General features: G+C 32.2%; 1 protein-coding gene, 2 long non-coding RNA genes and 1 pseudogene across 7 annotated transcripts; 1 reads left to right on the top strand and 3 right to left on the bottom strand.

The window, feature by feature from the left end:
* Positions 1 to 152: 152 nt before the first annotated feature.
* Positions 153 to 6,017, bottom strand: LOC105147602 (uncharacterized). Of its 5 annotated transcripts, none has more exons than XM_011058746.2 (6): positions 5,947 to 6,017; positions 3,948 to 4,235; positions 3,725 to 3,823; positions 3,363 to 3,524; positions 3,021 to 3,258; positions 153 to 2,910 (listed from the first exon to the last, which is right to left on the bottom strand). In XM_011058746.2, exons 2-6 carry the CDS (start codon positions 4,015 to 4,017, stop codon positions 567 to 569), a joined length of 2,913 nt encoding a protein of 970 aa, XP_011057048.1. In that variant the 5' UTR covers positions 4,018 to 4,235; positions 5,947 to 6,017; the 3' UTR covers positions 153 to 566. The 5 variants fall into 5 exon arrangements, with proteins under 5 accessions (XP_011057048.1, XP_011057047.1, XP_011057045.1 ...); XM_011058745.2 differs by having other exon boundaries at positions 5,841 to 5,949; XM_011058743.2 differs by lacking the exon at positions 5,947 to 6,017 and adding an exon at positions 4,759 to 5,939 and having other exon boundaries at positions 3,948 to 4,595.
* A 26-nt stretch (positions 6,018 to 6,043) lies between these two features.
* Positions 6,044 to 17,266, top strand: LOC147906531 (uncharacterized). Its single transcript, XR_015548374.1, has 2 exons — positions 6,044 to 7,826; positions 16,923 to 17,266. It is a non-coding gene; the product is annotated as an uncharacterized LOC147906531 (long non-coding RNA).
* On the bottom strand, positions 9,084 to 10,596 carry LOC147906533 (uncharacterized; annotated as a pseudogene).
* On the bottom strand, positions 11,007 to 12,917 carry LOC147906532 (uncharacterized). Its single transcript, XR_015548375.1, has 2 exons — positions 12,126 to 12,917; positions 11,007 to 11,296 (listed from the first exon to the last, which is right to left on the bottom strand). It is a non-coding gene; the product is annotated as an uncharacterized LOC147906532 (long non-coding RNA).

Raw genomic sequence — 17,266 nt, 5'->3', positions numbered from 1 at the left:
TTTCAATTTTTTAATTTTGAAATTTTTTTATTTAAATTTGTGTTGCTAAGACATTATTTATTCAGTAACGAAAACATAAATTGTTAAAAATACCGATTAACGCTTTTGATTTTGTTATTGAATAAGGAAAATTTATAGAAAATTAGAAAAAATGTGTATATGTACATATATTATTACATTTAATCATAGAATTAAAAAAATTGTATTATTTATTGTTAATTTGCTAGATAAGATTTAGAAAGATCTCAGTTTTTTTTTCTAAGATATTTGTTAAAGCATATTCTTAACAGTAATTTAATGTTGTGAAAATGTATATTTGGAATAAATTCGAATTCCCGTTGAAAACGAACTTTTTTTTTACTTCGCAATATATTCTTTTATATCGGATCTTTTTAAAATCTAGAAATGAAATGTACAACTTTTATACAATACAAATTATTTTTGAGATATCGCAAAATATCAAAATTTCAAATCAAGACGCATTTCTACTATAATGATCAATTCCAAAATTGAATGGTAAGAGTATTTAATCTACAACAATACAATTAATAAATAACCCCTTCTCATTAATCATCGATAATAGTACAATCCTCTTCATTTTCCGTGGAAGCAGCTACTTCTATATTTATTATATCATTTTTATTTGAATTTGCTTCATTATGTGATACGATCACATTATCGTTCATTGTATCTATATGAATTGTTGGCAATTCCGTTGATTGAAACTTGTCGTTCATTTCTATATTTATTTCTTGTACCTTAATATTAGAATTATTAACAATTTCTTCGTCGTTCTTATCCAGTGTGTCACTTTTGTCATCTTCGGTCACCGAGTCAGTGTTATTACTCAAGTGTTTTTTTTGTTGGCAATTTTTCAATTGCTCAACAGATACAATAAGCAAGTCGATATTTTTCTTTTGTTGACAGTTTTCCAATTGTTTGGCAGGCATAGACAAATCATTATTTTCTTCTTGCTGGTAATTTTTCAATTGGTCGGTAGATAAAACAGATAAATCGATATTTTCCTCTTGTTGACAATTTTTTAGTTGACTGCTAGATACAGCAGATGACTCGGTATTTTCTTCTGATAAAGAATTTTTCAATTGATTGGTAGATACAATAGATACATCGACATTTATTCCTTGGCGATAATTTTTCAATTGATCAGTAGATTCAACAGGTAAATCGATATTTTGAAACAAATGCGAAGTGAATGGTAGATCCGTTTGCAATTCCTGAAGTGGTGTTTCTTCCAAATCTATCAAACCTTTCGAATCTTCTGTCTCAATGCCATTATCCTCTATGTGCTGTAAATAGTAGATAAACTGTTCTTCGTATTTGCCGAAATTCTTATCAGACGTAAGTGGGGAATCCAATACACTATCATTCGTTTTCGGATCATAGGCAGTTTTCGTTAGCATAGAATAACCAATGCATTTCTCATAATCCCTCGAGACAATATCATACACCTGAATTGCTTTGTCTACAGACAAGTGCACACTACTATCACCAATACCACGATGCACAACATTTTTTTTACAAAATAATAAATCCTTAATAATATTATTATCTTTAACTAAATCGGATGGCTCTATTATCTGACATTCTTGATTTTCGTAGTCAGATTCGGTATCAGAATCGTTGACGCAAATCATATCTAAGGGAATATCTACATTTTCTTGAGACGATTCCAATGAATTTTCATTAACTGGAGACAATGTTTCCGTTTCCATTTCCGTCTTCTGAGATCTCCTCCATTCGATGTACTGGCGTACTATCCTATCGTTGATGTGTACCAACTGAAAAACCGTATCACGCATATTGCAATAGAAATGCACGATTTTCTGTCGCGCTTTTATTTCAATGTTTTCGACTGTATTGTTCAAGTCAAAGAAATTGTACATCTTTTCCTTTGCATCATTTAAAAGTTTATCCAATTCTTGATTATGTGGCAACATCATTTCGCTGAAGGAGACATCCTTTTTTATAGTCGCGCATGTTATTTTCAGAGGCTGTTCCTCTCTTACACCATCTCTTACATCGTCGTCACTCTTCTCCCAGGTAAGAGCAACAGGTACAATCTTATCGATGTCCGTGTTGTCTTTTTCTGTGTCGATCGTCAAATCAATTTGCTGTTCAACAACTATTGGTTCATCATCGGAATCGCTATCGAGCTCGATTATGTTAGGAGTTAACGTTATACCCAAATCTTTTGGCTTTGGAAGAATAAATAGAGGTCTGCTATCCACTGGATTTGGTATAGACACCATTGTGTTTGGCGAAGATTGAAGCGACTGCGACGATTGATAAGAGCTCGCTTGCTGCGGCTGGTACGTCAACTGCGGCTGCGGCTGTGGCTGTGGCTGCGGGAGAATAATCCGATTCACCGGAATAGGCGTTTGAATGTAAGCAGTGGATCCCGAGGGATTCATAAAAGATGTGCGATACAAGGGAGATGATTGCTGCTGCAACGCACTGGGATCGAATCTCGACGGTAACGAAGTATTTGAATTAATCACACTGGGCGATGAAAGGACGATACTCTCTGATGGGGTTACAGTTGAATTTTTATGACCGACGACAGATTTCGATGACTCGGCATTAAAAGATTGACCGGTAAGGAACGCGGTCGGGCGTGGTCTGATAGGAATTGGCATTCGGTTAGTAAACTGTGCTCCTTTCGTAACAATACCATTTTGCATCATCGGCCTGAATCTCCTCAGTTGTTTACGTTTTATATGTCCCGGTATCCCATTGACTTTAGGTGAATACGTTTCGTCTTCTTCTTCGGAATTGGATTCGAGTCTTCGTCGCTTACGTTTACTTCTGCGCGGACAACACGTTGATTCATCCAAATTCATCTTCTCCTCGATCTCTTGAGCGCTCATTTTCTTGTCCTGCGAAAGTATCCTAAAATAGCACCGCATCAAATACGAATGTCAATAAAGATTTCCACACTGGAATGAAATATAATTGAATAAAAATTAATGCATTCGTGTAATGTAATATTTTTGCGATACCTTTTCACTGTTTGTACATGTTGAAGTAGAGCCCAGCACACAGCTCTTGCGTTATACAAATCACTTGGATGGCACACAAAACATTTCCATTTTTCATCAGCTTCGATCTTCTTTCTCACTAAAGACGAAAAGTTTCTCCTTATACATTTGTAACAGAATGTATTGCTGCAATAGGAGCAACAGTATAAATTGCCACCATTAGCGCACCAACGGCAGAACATATCTGTAGCGTCATCACCTGAGAGCAAAATAAAAATACAGATTATTCAAACAATTATATCCAGATACAAGCACAAATAAGTGGGGAACACATAAGACAACATACATTAATTATAACATTACCTTGCTCAAAACAGCCATCGCCATAAAAATCCCGACAACTTGAACACAATAATGTACGAAGTACAGGATGTTCAAACATATTATGCGCTTGTGCCGGAGCCGAACCAATGTGTATGTCACAGGCTGTACAATGAATTCTACGGAATCGCACCGATGCGATATCTAAAAATAAAATTGGACATTAAATTTACACTATGATGCACGATTCTCACAGTTTCGTGAGAAGCAAATCTCCGTCGTTGTAATTTATATCCCTTATACAAACAAACCTTAGGCTCTAGAGCGCAATTAGAAAGCTAAACTACAAACTAAACTAGGAACTACACGTTACAAGCCAAGGCATGCTTGTTTAGAGAGCTGACCGTTGCCGAATATGAGCTTGTGGTAATTGCTCTCCTCCTGAGAGAATGGAGCGAGGGCCATGCTGGTCACGCTGGACGCCTGATCGTTTTCTGGTGTTACTGAACAGAAAACCACGACAACAGGTTAGAATAAATAATAATCGTTGAAAATTATCCTAGTTACACAAGAGCCACGCATCACTGTCGTTTACTCCTTCACACCTATGTTTATTATTATGTTTACCGTTCTCCTTGACGTCTGTTTCTTCTTTCACCTGTACTTCGAGCATACTCGAAATATCCATCGTGCTCATTCGCTCGTCACAGGAGAAACGCACCTTTCAAAATAACACCGGTCTATCTTGCCGCCATTTTCCTACAGAGTGTGGTGACCGGCCACAGTCGCGAATCGACTCACGCCAGGACAGGAACAGGATCGCATTTAAAGTTGTTTCAAGCCACTGAACAATTTTCTTGCGACGCTGCTGTGGTTAAACCACCGGAAGAGAAATTCTCATACGAAACAGGCACGCTGAAAGAGAAGGAGAGAAAAATAGAGAAAGAAAGAGAGAGAGGGATAATTGAACAGCCGCAAGTAGCAGAGCAGCAGAGGTCTCTGCTGATTCTGCTGTCTCTCTGCTGGCAGGTACAGGAAATCAACAAAAATGTGGCGCTTGTTTTCGTTCGATTTTCTTGATTTTCTTGATTTTCTTGTAACTTCGACTAAACTTCGATTAATATGGACTGCTTAAGCTGCTTTCCTCTTAGGAGAGCTGCTTTCCTCACAGTTGATACACTTGACACAAATCGACACACTTTGCCTCTGCTAGAGAAGAGATGTATACACAAACCAGTTTCCATCATTTTGTTCTATTTTTTGACCATCTTTGATCTAAAATTTTTTAAAAGGTTAGATATTAAAAGTTGGTGACATACACTGCACATATCGCGTTCCATTCAATGTGGTAAATTGTGTTCGAGTATATGTTAAACTGTCGGTATATATGTCTCCTAAAAAGAAAGCAGCCTTAATCGACGAGCAGTTTATTGCTTACTTTACTATATATTTTTTATATATACAATTCGTTGTCGCTGATCTAATCTTTTTCTTTCCAACAGCAAGCAATTATCGCCGAACAAATTATGCGATTAATCACATAATTAGAAATATCGCATTCGACAAGTTAATCACTAGTCAAGTCTGATTTTATACTTGAGACTGTCTTAAATCTCATCTTTGGTGACCTTAATACGATTCTCTTCAGTCAATGAAATTATCCTATCGACATAGGATCGGTTTCACCATGTTTGATGATATTTCACCAGTCAGACGCCAGTCACCTCGATCAGTACTTGATCCGCCGATTAAATTTTGTTGCCAACTGATAAAATAAAAATTTATCATGTTTAACCTATAATCTCTTGACAATGAATCTATTACAAAACACGTATTTGTGAATATGCACTCAAAATGTATTTATATTTCAAAATCTAATTTATCAAAATCTAATTATCCACGTTACACTTCTTCCTTATCATGAATAGGTTAGAAATTAAGATTTTTAAGCCTTGCTGTTGGCAATTCTGGTGACAAAGTTAATCGGCCGATCAACAAGTACCTAATCGGCGTTGGTGAAACCGACTCATAAGTGCTTTTCATTTACACACAAGTGAAACTGTCTAACGTGTTAGTGCCGAGTATCTTATTCTCAGATTCAGATTCAGATTCAGATTAATGACGACACTACTTGCTTATTTTGATAAAAAGTTATCACGTGTCAACACATTCATAACCTCACTTTGAACTTTGTAAAGTGAGTTTACGAGATTCACTTAAAGCACACGGTCTCGATCTTGTGCAGATTAAAACTCAGTTGAATCTCCCTTGTCAGAATGCAAAAGAAACGCGAATTTAACTGAGTTACGACGTCATAAGTATTATCTGAAAATCGGTGTAAATAGAAAGCAATAGTAGTCTCTTGGTCTCTTGATTAATCCAAGTTTGGTTCAATCATCTCAGAAATCTATCCCTAACTTGGAAATTCAATATGATTGCGTCGTCATGCGCGTGAATCAAATAGGCAGAGGTGATCTCATCTAAAAAAAATACACTATTGCCGTATATATATGTATGTACATATATCAGATGCACCGCACTGGATTTGACAGATGTTATCGCAGTACGAGCTAATCGAGATAGAGATAGGGAGTAATTAGCTCTTAATAACGGCCATTTAACTTACTTTGCGTGGTTATGCTTGGTTATGTGGTATGGCGTGCTCATACACATAGGGGGAGCTTTCCAATAACAGACACGAGCCATTACAAGCTACAGTAAGGGAGCATTTACAATATATTGGCCATAACCGTAATGCTATATGCAGTAATGGCGTATGCCGTAATGACGTAATCCGTAAAAATTGACCAATCACCTTCGAGTATAATTCCCTTTTCACTGTTGAATAAGAGGGGAATACTTGACTGTGATTAGTGAATTCTTACTTTTTTTGCACAAGGAAAGATTCAGTACTAACTTCACGACACAAAATAATTCGGTATTCATCGTCGATTCTTATATTTAAGATTGTCATAAGTCAATCCGAGGATTGTATTAACATCTTAAAGACCGCAGCACAAACTTTTGCATAACGCATAACGCACAGTGAATAAACAAATTAACTAATCAGAATCTTTCTTTTCTTCCCATTCCATGAAAAAGAAGAATTTCGATTGGTCGATTCCCTTATGTACTATGCATTATGTGTTATACAAGAGCTGTGCTGCGACCATAAGGGTATAAACTTGCATAGTCGCATAAATGTATGCATAAAGAAAATTATCCAATCACATTTCTTTTATATAGGGTCCCACGTAACTGTGATCACGATTTTTCTGGCATTTCCGATGATCTGACAAAAATTAGTTTGGATAATAGTTAATCAGTTTTCAAACGGCTACAAATTGCATATTAAAAATTTTCAAAATACTCTTTTTTTTAGGAAAAAAGTCAAGGTCTCCCTAATTTTTTTAAATAGCATTATTTTTCACTTTATAATATTGTAACTGGTATGAAGACGAGTTCAATGACCTGCTATACTATGACCTTGAGATGACATTACAGTCAGGCTGCGTTCGGAAACATCACTCGTTGGTGTGTTTTGGTGACTTCAGTGAAGAAGTAGTGGGGGTATCGTGTGCTTTTGGGTGGTGAGTGTTCCCGAACGGCTTCCGTGACTGTGGCGTGTGTGTCATCTCAACTTCACCTCGCCGCTCACGTTTAACCCTAATCTCGAACTAAACAATTTACTGATGAAGAAAGGCGGTAGAATGATTGTAAAGAGGAACGACGGTGATATATGATTGTAAAAAGAAAGGAATAAGTCATTCCTTCTAAATTTCGAATTTCGATTGGTTGATTCTCTTATGCATTATGCGTTATGCAAGTCTGTGTTGCAGCTATAACACACGGCTCACACCGATTCCCCTTGCTTTTCATACGGGTGATTTAATAGCACTCGGTGTGATTCTTTCGACGTTTCTGAACGATCTTACACTAGTGCACATCGAATACACACGAGTACACATTTCCGAACGGCTGTTGTGTATTAGCACATCAGTGAGTGTTTCCGAACGCAGTCTCACACGTGAGAACAAACGTAGTCATTTCGGAATTCGTGATGTTCCCGACACATATAGTACACGTGTATGTAGTATGAAAAAATATCAACCTAATTTGTATTATAGCGTAGCTCGAACGCTTCAACAGTTCTTGTGTTCAGTCTTAGTTTGTTGTTAGAGCAAATCATAGTTCAGTCTCAGTTTGTCGAAAATGTATTCTTATAATGAGAAAGTTGATATGCTGTTAATATTCGGTGAATGTAAAAAGGAATGCACGTGAAGCTGCAATTCTGTATGCTACAAGGTACCCACAGAGACATCACTCGTACGCATTGAAAAGAATTTAAGAAATTATGGAGAAATTGAAAAGAAGAAAAGGAACAAACCACATTTAAGTACAACTGCAGACAATACTCTTATGATCTTAGCACATTTAAAAGAAAATCCGCATACTTCCATTTGTGTAGCTACTGAAACTGGTTTATCTAAGAGTTCTATTCATAAGGTAAAACAGAATCGTTATCATCCTTACAAAATGACCAAAGTACAATATTTACATATAATTGATTCACAACGTCGTCTAAATTTTATAGTATGACTAGTTGTCATATACGAAAGTAATCCTGAAATATTACAGAATATCCTATGGACAGATAAATGTAAATTCTCAAATAATAGTGTAATTAACCGTAATAATAATCATCATTTTTGGTCGAAGGATAATCCATATTGGTTCTGAGAACATAATTTTCAACAAAGAAAGTTACAATGAATGTTTGGTATGGTCTAGTATACGGTCATCTGATTGGACCTTACTTTTATGAACAGAATTTGACAGCCCAAGCTTATTTTAATTTTCTTCGTTCTCAACTTCCAACATTTGCAAGTACTTTTGAATGATGTTGTGCAACGTATTTATTTCCAACAAGATGGTTGTCCATCTCATAACGCTCGGATTGTTGTTCAAATCTAAATTCAAAATACGGAGAACGTTGGTTGGGAACTTACGGACCAATTCCTTAGCCACCTCGATCCCTCGATTTGTCACCAATAGATTTTTTTCTATGGGGTCATTTGCAATCAATAGTTTACGCGGTATCAATTCAAAATATGGAACATTTAAAGCAGTGAATCCGTACAGTATGCGAAGAAATTCGCCATGACAGCATTATAGGAGCAACTAATGGAAATTTATTATATAGAATAGAATTGTGCCTACAAGAAAATGGACTACAATTCGAACATTTATTGTAATTGCAAAATTTCTTTCATTAAATTTGTTATAATTTTTTGTTCTGCTTTTTTGTTGTGCTATTATTTTTGTTTATAATTTGTTGTTTTGTATGTAGTTTCATTTAAAAAAGAATCTATGTCTGTAAAAAAGTAGCAGATACAAAAATCTTTTTCTACTGTAAAATAGTCCATATAAAAAATTTAATACAAATAAAATAATTTTTCACAAAAACGTTTTCGTTCATTAATCTCACAATTGTAAGGTCATCTCAAGGTCATAGTATAGCAGGTCATTGAACTCTTGACACCAGTTACAATATTATGAAGTAAAAAATATGTAGTTCCATTTAAAAAAATTAGAGTAACTTTCTTTCTAAAAGAGTATTTTGCAAATTTTTAATATTGCAATTTATAGCCGATTAAACGAAAACTGATTAACTTTTATCCAAACTAATTTTTGTCAGATCACCAGAAGTGCCGGAAAAATCGTGATCACAGTTACGTGGGACTCTTTGTATAGACGCATGTAAAATGTGATTGGATAATTTTCTTTATGCATACGTTTTGTTTTGCAGCTTGTGCAAGTTTGTGTGGATATACTCTAAGATATTACATTTAAGATGGTTTTAACGGTTTAACGGTTTTAAAATAAAAACGAATACCTCTATGAATACCTCTCCATATTTCGCATTGTAGCGCAATTGTAGCCCTTGAATATCATGAAGATCCATAAGTAGGGGAGACCGGAAACAAAAGTAACATTTTGACTTTGAAGTGTTATAACAGTTAAAATATAATATTTACATTTAAAAAAGTATACCGTTAAATGTAGAATTTATTTAGCTAGAAAATTTTCTTTGATTCAATTTTTTAATATATAATAACTAGAAAAAAAGTTATGTTTGTTTAAAGACTATGAGGAATTTTGTTACAAGCGTCCCAACTCCTGGGACAATTGTAACAGTAGAGAGGGACAATTGTATCAAACTATTTATAAATAAAATAATGATTATTTTATTAGTTTTATTAATAAAACTCTTATAAAATTAAAATATAAAGGAACAACGTATAAAAATTTACTTTTTTTTGTTTTTCAATAGTATTAGATTTCTTTGGTTTGTAAATTTTTTTTTACCCTCTTCTTTTGTTTTTCGTCATACTCAATCCGTATATTTTCTTTTTCTGGCGTATCTGTGTAGATGACTGATTTTCTTTTTTTCCTTTGTCGTGTTGATTTTCTAGGAGGAGCTTTGGGAAATGGTCTAATATTTTCTGGGGAAAATACAATAACGTTGTCTGATCCTTGTTGGAATTCTGTATTGGTTTTGGCTGTTTCAAGAATAGGCGGAATAACAAAATTAGATGTGATCGGCAATCTTTGGCTTTCATTCATCAATCAGTATTTGTGGATATCTGATATTATATCAAGAGAAGCTTTATTTCCGATGAATGATGTTTAAGGTTCAGTATCATTATTTGTAGATTGTGAACTTACAGAAGAATGTAGAATATTTGATTCAGACATTCTATCAGTAACATATGATGGGGCAAAATCTAACTCACTAAATATATCTCTATTAAAAATCCCAGTACAATTAAATCCTGCCTGAATATTACTTTGGGTAAGCGCTAGAGGCAAAGCTGTTTTTACAATTCCTGGAGTATTGTATATGGTCATTGTTTTTCCCGGATTATTTCTCATCCAATTATCACAGGCAGAATTGACAGCTTTTTTGAAAGGATCATATACTGAATGATCTAACGGTTGCAATTTATGCGAACAATGTGATGGAAACGACAAAACTACAATACCATTTTCTTTGCAGAAATCTAAGGATTGTATAGAAATGTGTGAAGAGTGATTATCAAGCAAGAGTAAAACTTTATAATTCACTGATGAATTAGTATAACTTTGAGTGTTTCAAAAATATGAGGAATTCTTCTTCCTGCATCCATCCACTGGCATTACCAGCTCCGATACATCCTACAGGACCATCTGTCACAAAATGTTCTCGATATCGAATCAGCGGAAAAATGAGCATAGGAGGAATAGAATTTCCTATAGCATTAACTGCTAACCATAATTAATGTTCCACGTTCCTCCAATGTCAGAGTTCCAATTTGTCTTGTCTCTCTCTTTGCTACAACTCTATTAGATCGTTGGACAGTAGTCATACCAGTTTCATCAACATTATATATATGTCTTTAGCTTCAAAATGATATCTATCACTTTTGCCAAATTGTCGAAAAATAAATTGACATTTGTAAGATTAAAGCTCTAGAAAGACTAGTAAGTGGACATCTTATTGATAATTTCTCTTCATGAAAGAAGAAAACCAATCTTGATCGGCTAGACAGTTTTCGTCCCATTGAGGAAATCTCTTCAAATTTTATTTTTTGATTAACTCATAAGCCAATCGCCGAATTTCTTTAGACGAAAAACCGTAGCATATTTCGGCAGCTCTTACAATATAATTTACCATGATCTTTTCCTGTTTTGTAATAAAAATTTTATTGCAGCTTTTATATCTCATAGTAACAGAGAATTCTGTGTCATCTTTCTCATTCGCAAAATTTTTCTTCTTTTTATATCTCATCAGAGATACATGGCACAAGTTATATTTTTTTGCAGCCGCACGAATAATGGATAAATTGTTCTTTGTAATCTCTTCAAGTGCTTGTTCATATAAAGACATTTCTTTTGTGCTTCATTCCGTTTTGCGTTTCCTTGTTCGAGGCATTCTGCGAAAAAAAAAATACAAATATAGAAAATATTAACATTGTCAGAGAGTCCTGATAAAAAAAGTTGATAGATAACGATAGAAAAATCCTATCGTTTTGAATATGGAATCTAATTCGTGAATTCACCAATTTGAAGCAGATCTTATCGGAATCTTATACAAGGTTGCAATCAATATCCCTATGCTCACGAGAGTGAAAATCACAGATGTGAGTGCGAAATGCAAGTAATACATAACCAAAGTGAAACATAACTTTTGTTATGACGCACGTAAGCATACACACGTGTATATGTATAATTTATAACAATATAATTTATTGCATTAGGATATTTATGAACCGTGTATTATTCAAATAACTAACATAATAAAATTACCTATACGGTCTTAGTCCCAACGGATCTTAATCCCAACAATACTTTTAAGTAAATTTTATAATCTTACAATTTTTGTTTAAACTGAAAATTTTAAAATTTACGTAAAAAATATTACAAGACATAAAGATTTACTTTGACCATATAGGCTATTTCATCATCTTAGTTATTTAAATAATTTATATATAATATTTATATACTTTCAAATAGTATTTAAATAAAAAATATTTTAATGATTTTGTTTATTTGAATATACGAATATACATTTCTAAATATAACATTTCAGTTTTTTTTATAGCTACAGCCTATAATTAATACTTAATATCAATTTTTCGCGAATCAGGGAAAATCAACGTGGACTTATTTTAAATAATAAATACTAAATAACTGTTTAATATGCATTTACTTTTATATATAACGTAATTGTACAATATATAATTCTTATTATATAGTTCTTACAATATTTATAATCAGGAACTTAATTTAATTTTCCCATTCTGGCCTTCTAGAGTACCTTCCAACAAGAGACACAATATGACACGGTGCATTACAATCTTGTTCGTTAATATAAGAATGAGATACTGTATTGTACTTAATGATTCGCTTGTTAGAAACCACTCATAACCTTCTCTTACCAAAAGCAGACAATATTCTGCTACTACATTTTTTTCTATTTTATGGACACAAAATACTATATAAATACACACACACACACACACACACACACACATTGTGTGTAGAACACACTACTACACTACACTGAATTGACAGTACTGTTGCGCGGCAACGGTACTGTGAACGCGGGGTCATACTCGTTACAGCTGATTGACTCGTATAACGCCGTTGTTATCTGACACATACAGCGTCACGCAAAACGATATATGTATGCACATATATATATATATATATATATGTGTATATATATATACACATACATACAAAAAATTTTTATTTTTCATTATAAGAAAAAAGATATTAGATGTACAAATAAGTCTCCGCCGTTTTTTATCAAAAATTAAGCATTTATTATGAAAGAACGAAACATAATGTTTTATTGATGTAAGTCAAAATATAAGTGTAAGTTCTTTTTGCGTTTGGCACGAATCTTCATTCAATAATGCTTCCAATTCCGCGTCTTCGTACACTTTCGGCCTTCCGCTACGTTCTTTGTCTTCGACGTCAAATTCACCGTTCTTAAATTTTTGAAACCATTCACGACGACTTCTCTCACTTAAGGCAGCCTCATCATATGCTTCTACAAGCAATCGATGAGCCTCAGCTGCAGATTTCTTCAAATTAAAGAAGTAAATCAAAAGTTTCCGCAAATGACGCTTATTCGGCTCAAAACTCGGCATTTCCGCACAAAAAAAATATATGATGCTGATACAAAATTGCTAGTATTTCAAGGTTATGTTGTTGACAGATGTCCAACTTTACGATATAATATTTTACATCAGACAATTTTAACCATAGCTTGCTAGTGGCGCCGTTTTTTGTCAAACGGCGGAAACTTATTTGTACACCTAATATAAAAAATTTTATTTATATTTTAGAATTTATTTTATGATTATAAATATAAATAAAATTTTAAATATAATAAATTTTATAAAAAATTTAAATAATTTTTATTATAAAAAATAATATTTATAATAATTTAAATTTAAGTGATTAAATTTAGTAGTAGTAGTAGTATTTATTTATTTGCTTTCACACAAAGTGATTACAAAGACTTCCAAAAATTAAATCACACTTTAAACTTAGCTTCTTAATTTCTATTACATTCCTTTCCCTATCTTATTCTCTCTCGTTTTACATTTTACTTCACATTTTGCATTTCCTCCGCTTTCTCTCCTACTTGACAATTTCTTTTCATTCATACTCTCTTACACCTTCTCTCTCTCTCTCTCTCTCTCTCTCTCTCTCTCTCTCTTTTCATACACATCCGTATTCTCCCCCCCGCACTCACACACCCACCTCCTTCCATCTCATATTCATTCATATATTTCATACACTCATACCCTCGACACACTCAAAATATCCACAACATTTTCCATTTTCTCTTTTCTGTCTATCTTTCTATTTTTCTATTTTTCTCTTCTCTTAATCGTTTTATTCTCATCATCCAATCATACCCCCTTCCATCCTCATTTAAAACCCTCAGATTGCTTCCCCCTTTTTCCTTTACGTATTCACAGTTTTTCTTCAGATGCTCCACATCTTCTCTTTCTTTTCCGCACAGTCTGCATTTCCTGTCCTCTTCTTTCATCCAGTACTTGTTTCCTCTCTCTTCATTTCCACACCTCCATCTTGCTATTTTTACCATCTTTTTCCCTTCTTTCCTCCCGCACTTTCGAATATACTCAGGTATACCATGGACTCTTTCATAGTTCTTACACGATCTTGATCTCCTTACCTTTTCCCCTCTCTCTTGCTCATCCACCTCAATATCTTTCTCTCTCACTCTCTCCCATTTATTCTCCCCCCATCCATTTAAACTTTCCTCACTAACGCCTCCCCTCCATAGATAGTCTCTTCTCTCTAGACTCTCTCTCGTCCATTCTATCATCTCACTTTTCCTTTCCTCCTTCCTCCTCTCCAACATACACCGTTTCCCAATCTCTCCTCCTTCTCCTTTCTCTATCCTTTCTTCCCATCCCCCCGCCCGCCAACTCGTCTCCACTCTGAGCTTATTTCTCTTTAGTTCGATTAAATTTAGTAATTTATATATTAAAAATAATTATAAATTTTAGTGCCAGCAATAGCGGTTAAACTATAAATTATAAATATTGTAAATTTTTATTAATTAATATTTTTATTAATTATTTAATATACTAAATAAAAGGAATTTTTATATGATGAAATATGTAAAAATTTAATTTAAATGGAAAAGAGATAATAAATTTTTTTAAATAGTTAAATTAGTTAAAAAATTAGAATTAGATATCCTATTATTATAAATAAAATTTATGATGATTAAAAATTAAATGTTGAAACATTAAATTTAAATAATTTATTTTAAATAGTTAGAGAAATTTGTTTTATAAATGATAGACCACGATAGGAAAGTCCTGATAAAATTTTTATGTATTGCTGTTTGAAAATTATTTTATTAGAAATATATAATTAATAAATTAAATTTTTAATTTGATTTCAAATCAAAATGTAGAGTTATTAGAAAAAAATGAGTTACATTTGAATAAATTATTATAAAAATTTTAAATTTTAAGTATTTAAATGAAGGCGGATTTAATAGCAAATTTATTAAATTTAATAAATTGAAATTTAAATAAAATGTGTACAAATTGCCCGTCATTTTCAGAAATAAAAATAGTTGAGAAAAGTAACAAAATAAATGTACAGAAATGTATATTTAGATGGAATATTGTAGATAAAGATTATGTATGGAAGTTAATGAATTAATTTTTAATAATTAGCATATAAAGTAACAATTATTGATTATATAAATAATATATGGTTGTAAATTAGTAGAAAGGAATCCTAAATAATAATTAAAAATATTAAAATTTAATTTAGTTTTATTAATTAATGTAAAATAATTATAGTAGATTATAGTGAAAGTAATGTAAATGAATTTAAATTAGATATACATATAAAAGTAATTTTGATTGAGTGTACCTTTTGTAGGATTTATTAAAATATAATTTATAAATTTATTAAATTTCTTGAATTTAAAAGAGCTAATAATAGTAAAATTTAATTTTATGTTAATTAATGTATAATAATTTTTAAAAATAAATTATTAGTGGAGATATTCTAGTCAATTTTAAAGATCTATATTTTTATATTTTTCTGAAATTAATTCATTATATTTTTATATTTTTCTGAAATCATTAAATCATCTGAAATTATTAAATCATTACTGAAATTAATTCATTTGTTTGAAAATATATATATTAGTTCAATATCTCAATACTCAGACCGTAGTGGCGCTTCGGATTTTAAATTAATGTTATTTAACATAAACGATCTTGTTTCCTATCTTATTGTTTATATGTACACGCGCGCTGAAAAAATGCATTACTCTCTATATTGGTTATTGCGAAGAATTATTGCTAAGGTCTTGGTAGTCTAAAGGCTCAGGATGTTCGCACGGAGTGCAAGAGATCCGGGTTCGACTCCCGGCCGAGGCAATATTCTTCGCAATAAGTTTATTAAGTACAGTTTTTTAAGATTAATTTCGGAAATTTGGGGGGATTATTAATATTTCAGATCAATTGCGTTTAATGCCGACAATCATATCGGAACGTAATTATCATTTCTGAAATTAATTCATTTGTTTGAAAATATATATATTAGTTCATCTCAATCTCAATACTCAGACTGTAGTGGCGCTTCGGATTTTAAAGTAATGTTATTTAACATAAACGGTCTTGTTTCATATTTTATTGTTTAAAGATCTAGTTTCTTTATAATTAAATTTAATTTACCCCTAATTTAAATTAAATATTAAATAATGATTTATTTAATAAGATATGGTGTAGTAATTAATATTATTTATTTAAAATATTGATTGTTATTTAGGAAAAGAAGTTATGGGATCAATAATACATTTAGAGTGAATCTCTAGAAAATTGCATTAAAATTGCATATTAAAGAAAATGAAATTTTTACAAAATTCAAAAAAATTGCATCGTAACGATAAAGACTAACGCTGCATTGCTCCCATAATGCATTTAGAGTGAATCCCTAGAAAATTGCATTAAAATTGCATTTTACTGAAATTTTTTCAAAATTCCAAAAATTGCATCGTAACGATAAAGACTAACACTGCATTGCTCCAATGATGCATTTAGAGTGAATCCCTAGAAAATTGCATTAAAATTGCATGTTACAGAAAATTAAATTTTTTTGTAATTCAAATTAATTGCATCGCAATGATAGAGACTAACACTGCATTGCTCCAATAATGCATTTAGCGTGAATCCCTAGAAAATTGCATTAAAATTGCAATTTACAGAAATTTTTTCAAAATTCATAAAAATTGCATTGTAATAATAAACATTAACACTGCATTACTCCAGTAGTACATTTAGAGTGAATCTCTAGAAGATTGCATTAAAATTTCATTTTTTTTCTATTAAAGTTTTTTTAATTTTCAATTTTATGCTGATAATTTATATCACGATGGTCTACTGAGATATTTTGATGATCATTATATATCTGAGTTACGAAATAATGTTTAAAGAAAAATGAGCAATTAATTTAGCATTCATATTCACGAACTTTATGTTTCAGAGATGTAGAAATTGGTGATGTAGTCACCATTGGAGAATGCTGACCTTTAAGCAAGACAGTAAAATTTAATGTATTAAAGGTGTCGAAAGGAACAGGATCAAAGAAAAGCTTCAAGAAGTTCTAAATATCTATCTTACAGCAATTTTGTTTGTAAATATTCATTTGTTTGTAAATATTTGTAATTTATATCACTATTGTTAACCCTTTAGGTCATTTGTATCCTGCACATTTCATTTTATATACAACAATTGTACATAATTTATATACAATTTATTATATATATACAATTTTGTAAAAACTTTATAAACGTACAACTATCAAGATTGACGCTTGATATTCATCAA

The sequence above is a fragment of the Acromyrmex echinatior genome, unplaced genomic scaffold (assembly GCF_024713525.1).
Source record: "Acromyrmex echinatior isolate Ae372 unplaced genomic scaffold, ASM2471352v2 Scaffold22, whole genome shotgun sequence".
Lineage (NCBI taxonomy): Eukaryota > Metazoa > Arthropoda > Insecta > Hymenoptera > Formicidae > Acromyrmex > Acromyrmex echinatior.
Note: the sequence above shows the minus strand (reverse complement) of the source record. Positions and strands in the feature narration are given on the sequence as shown.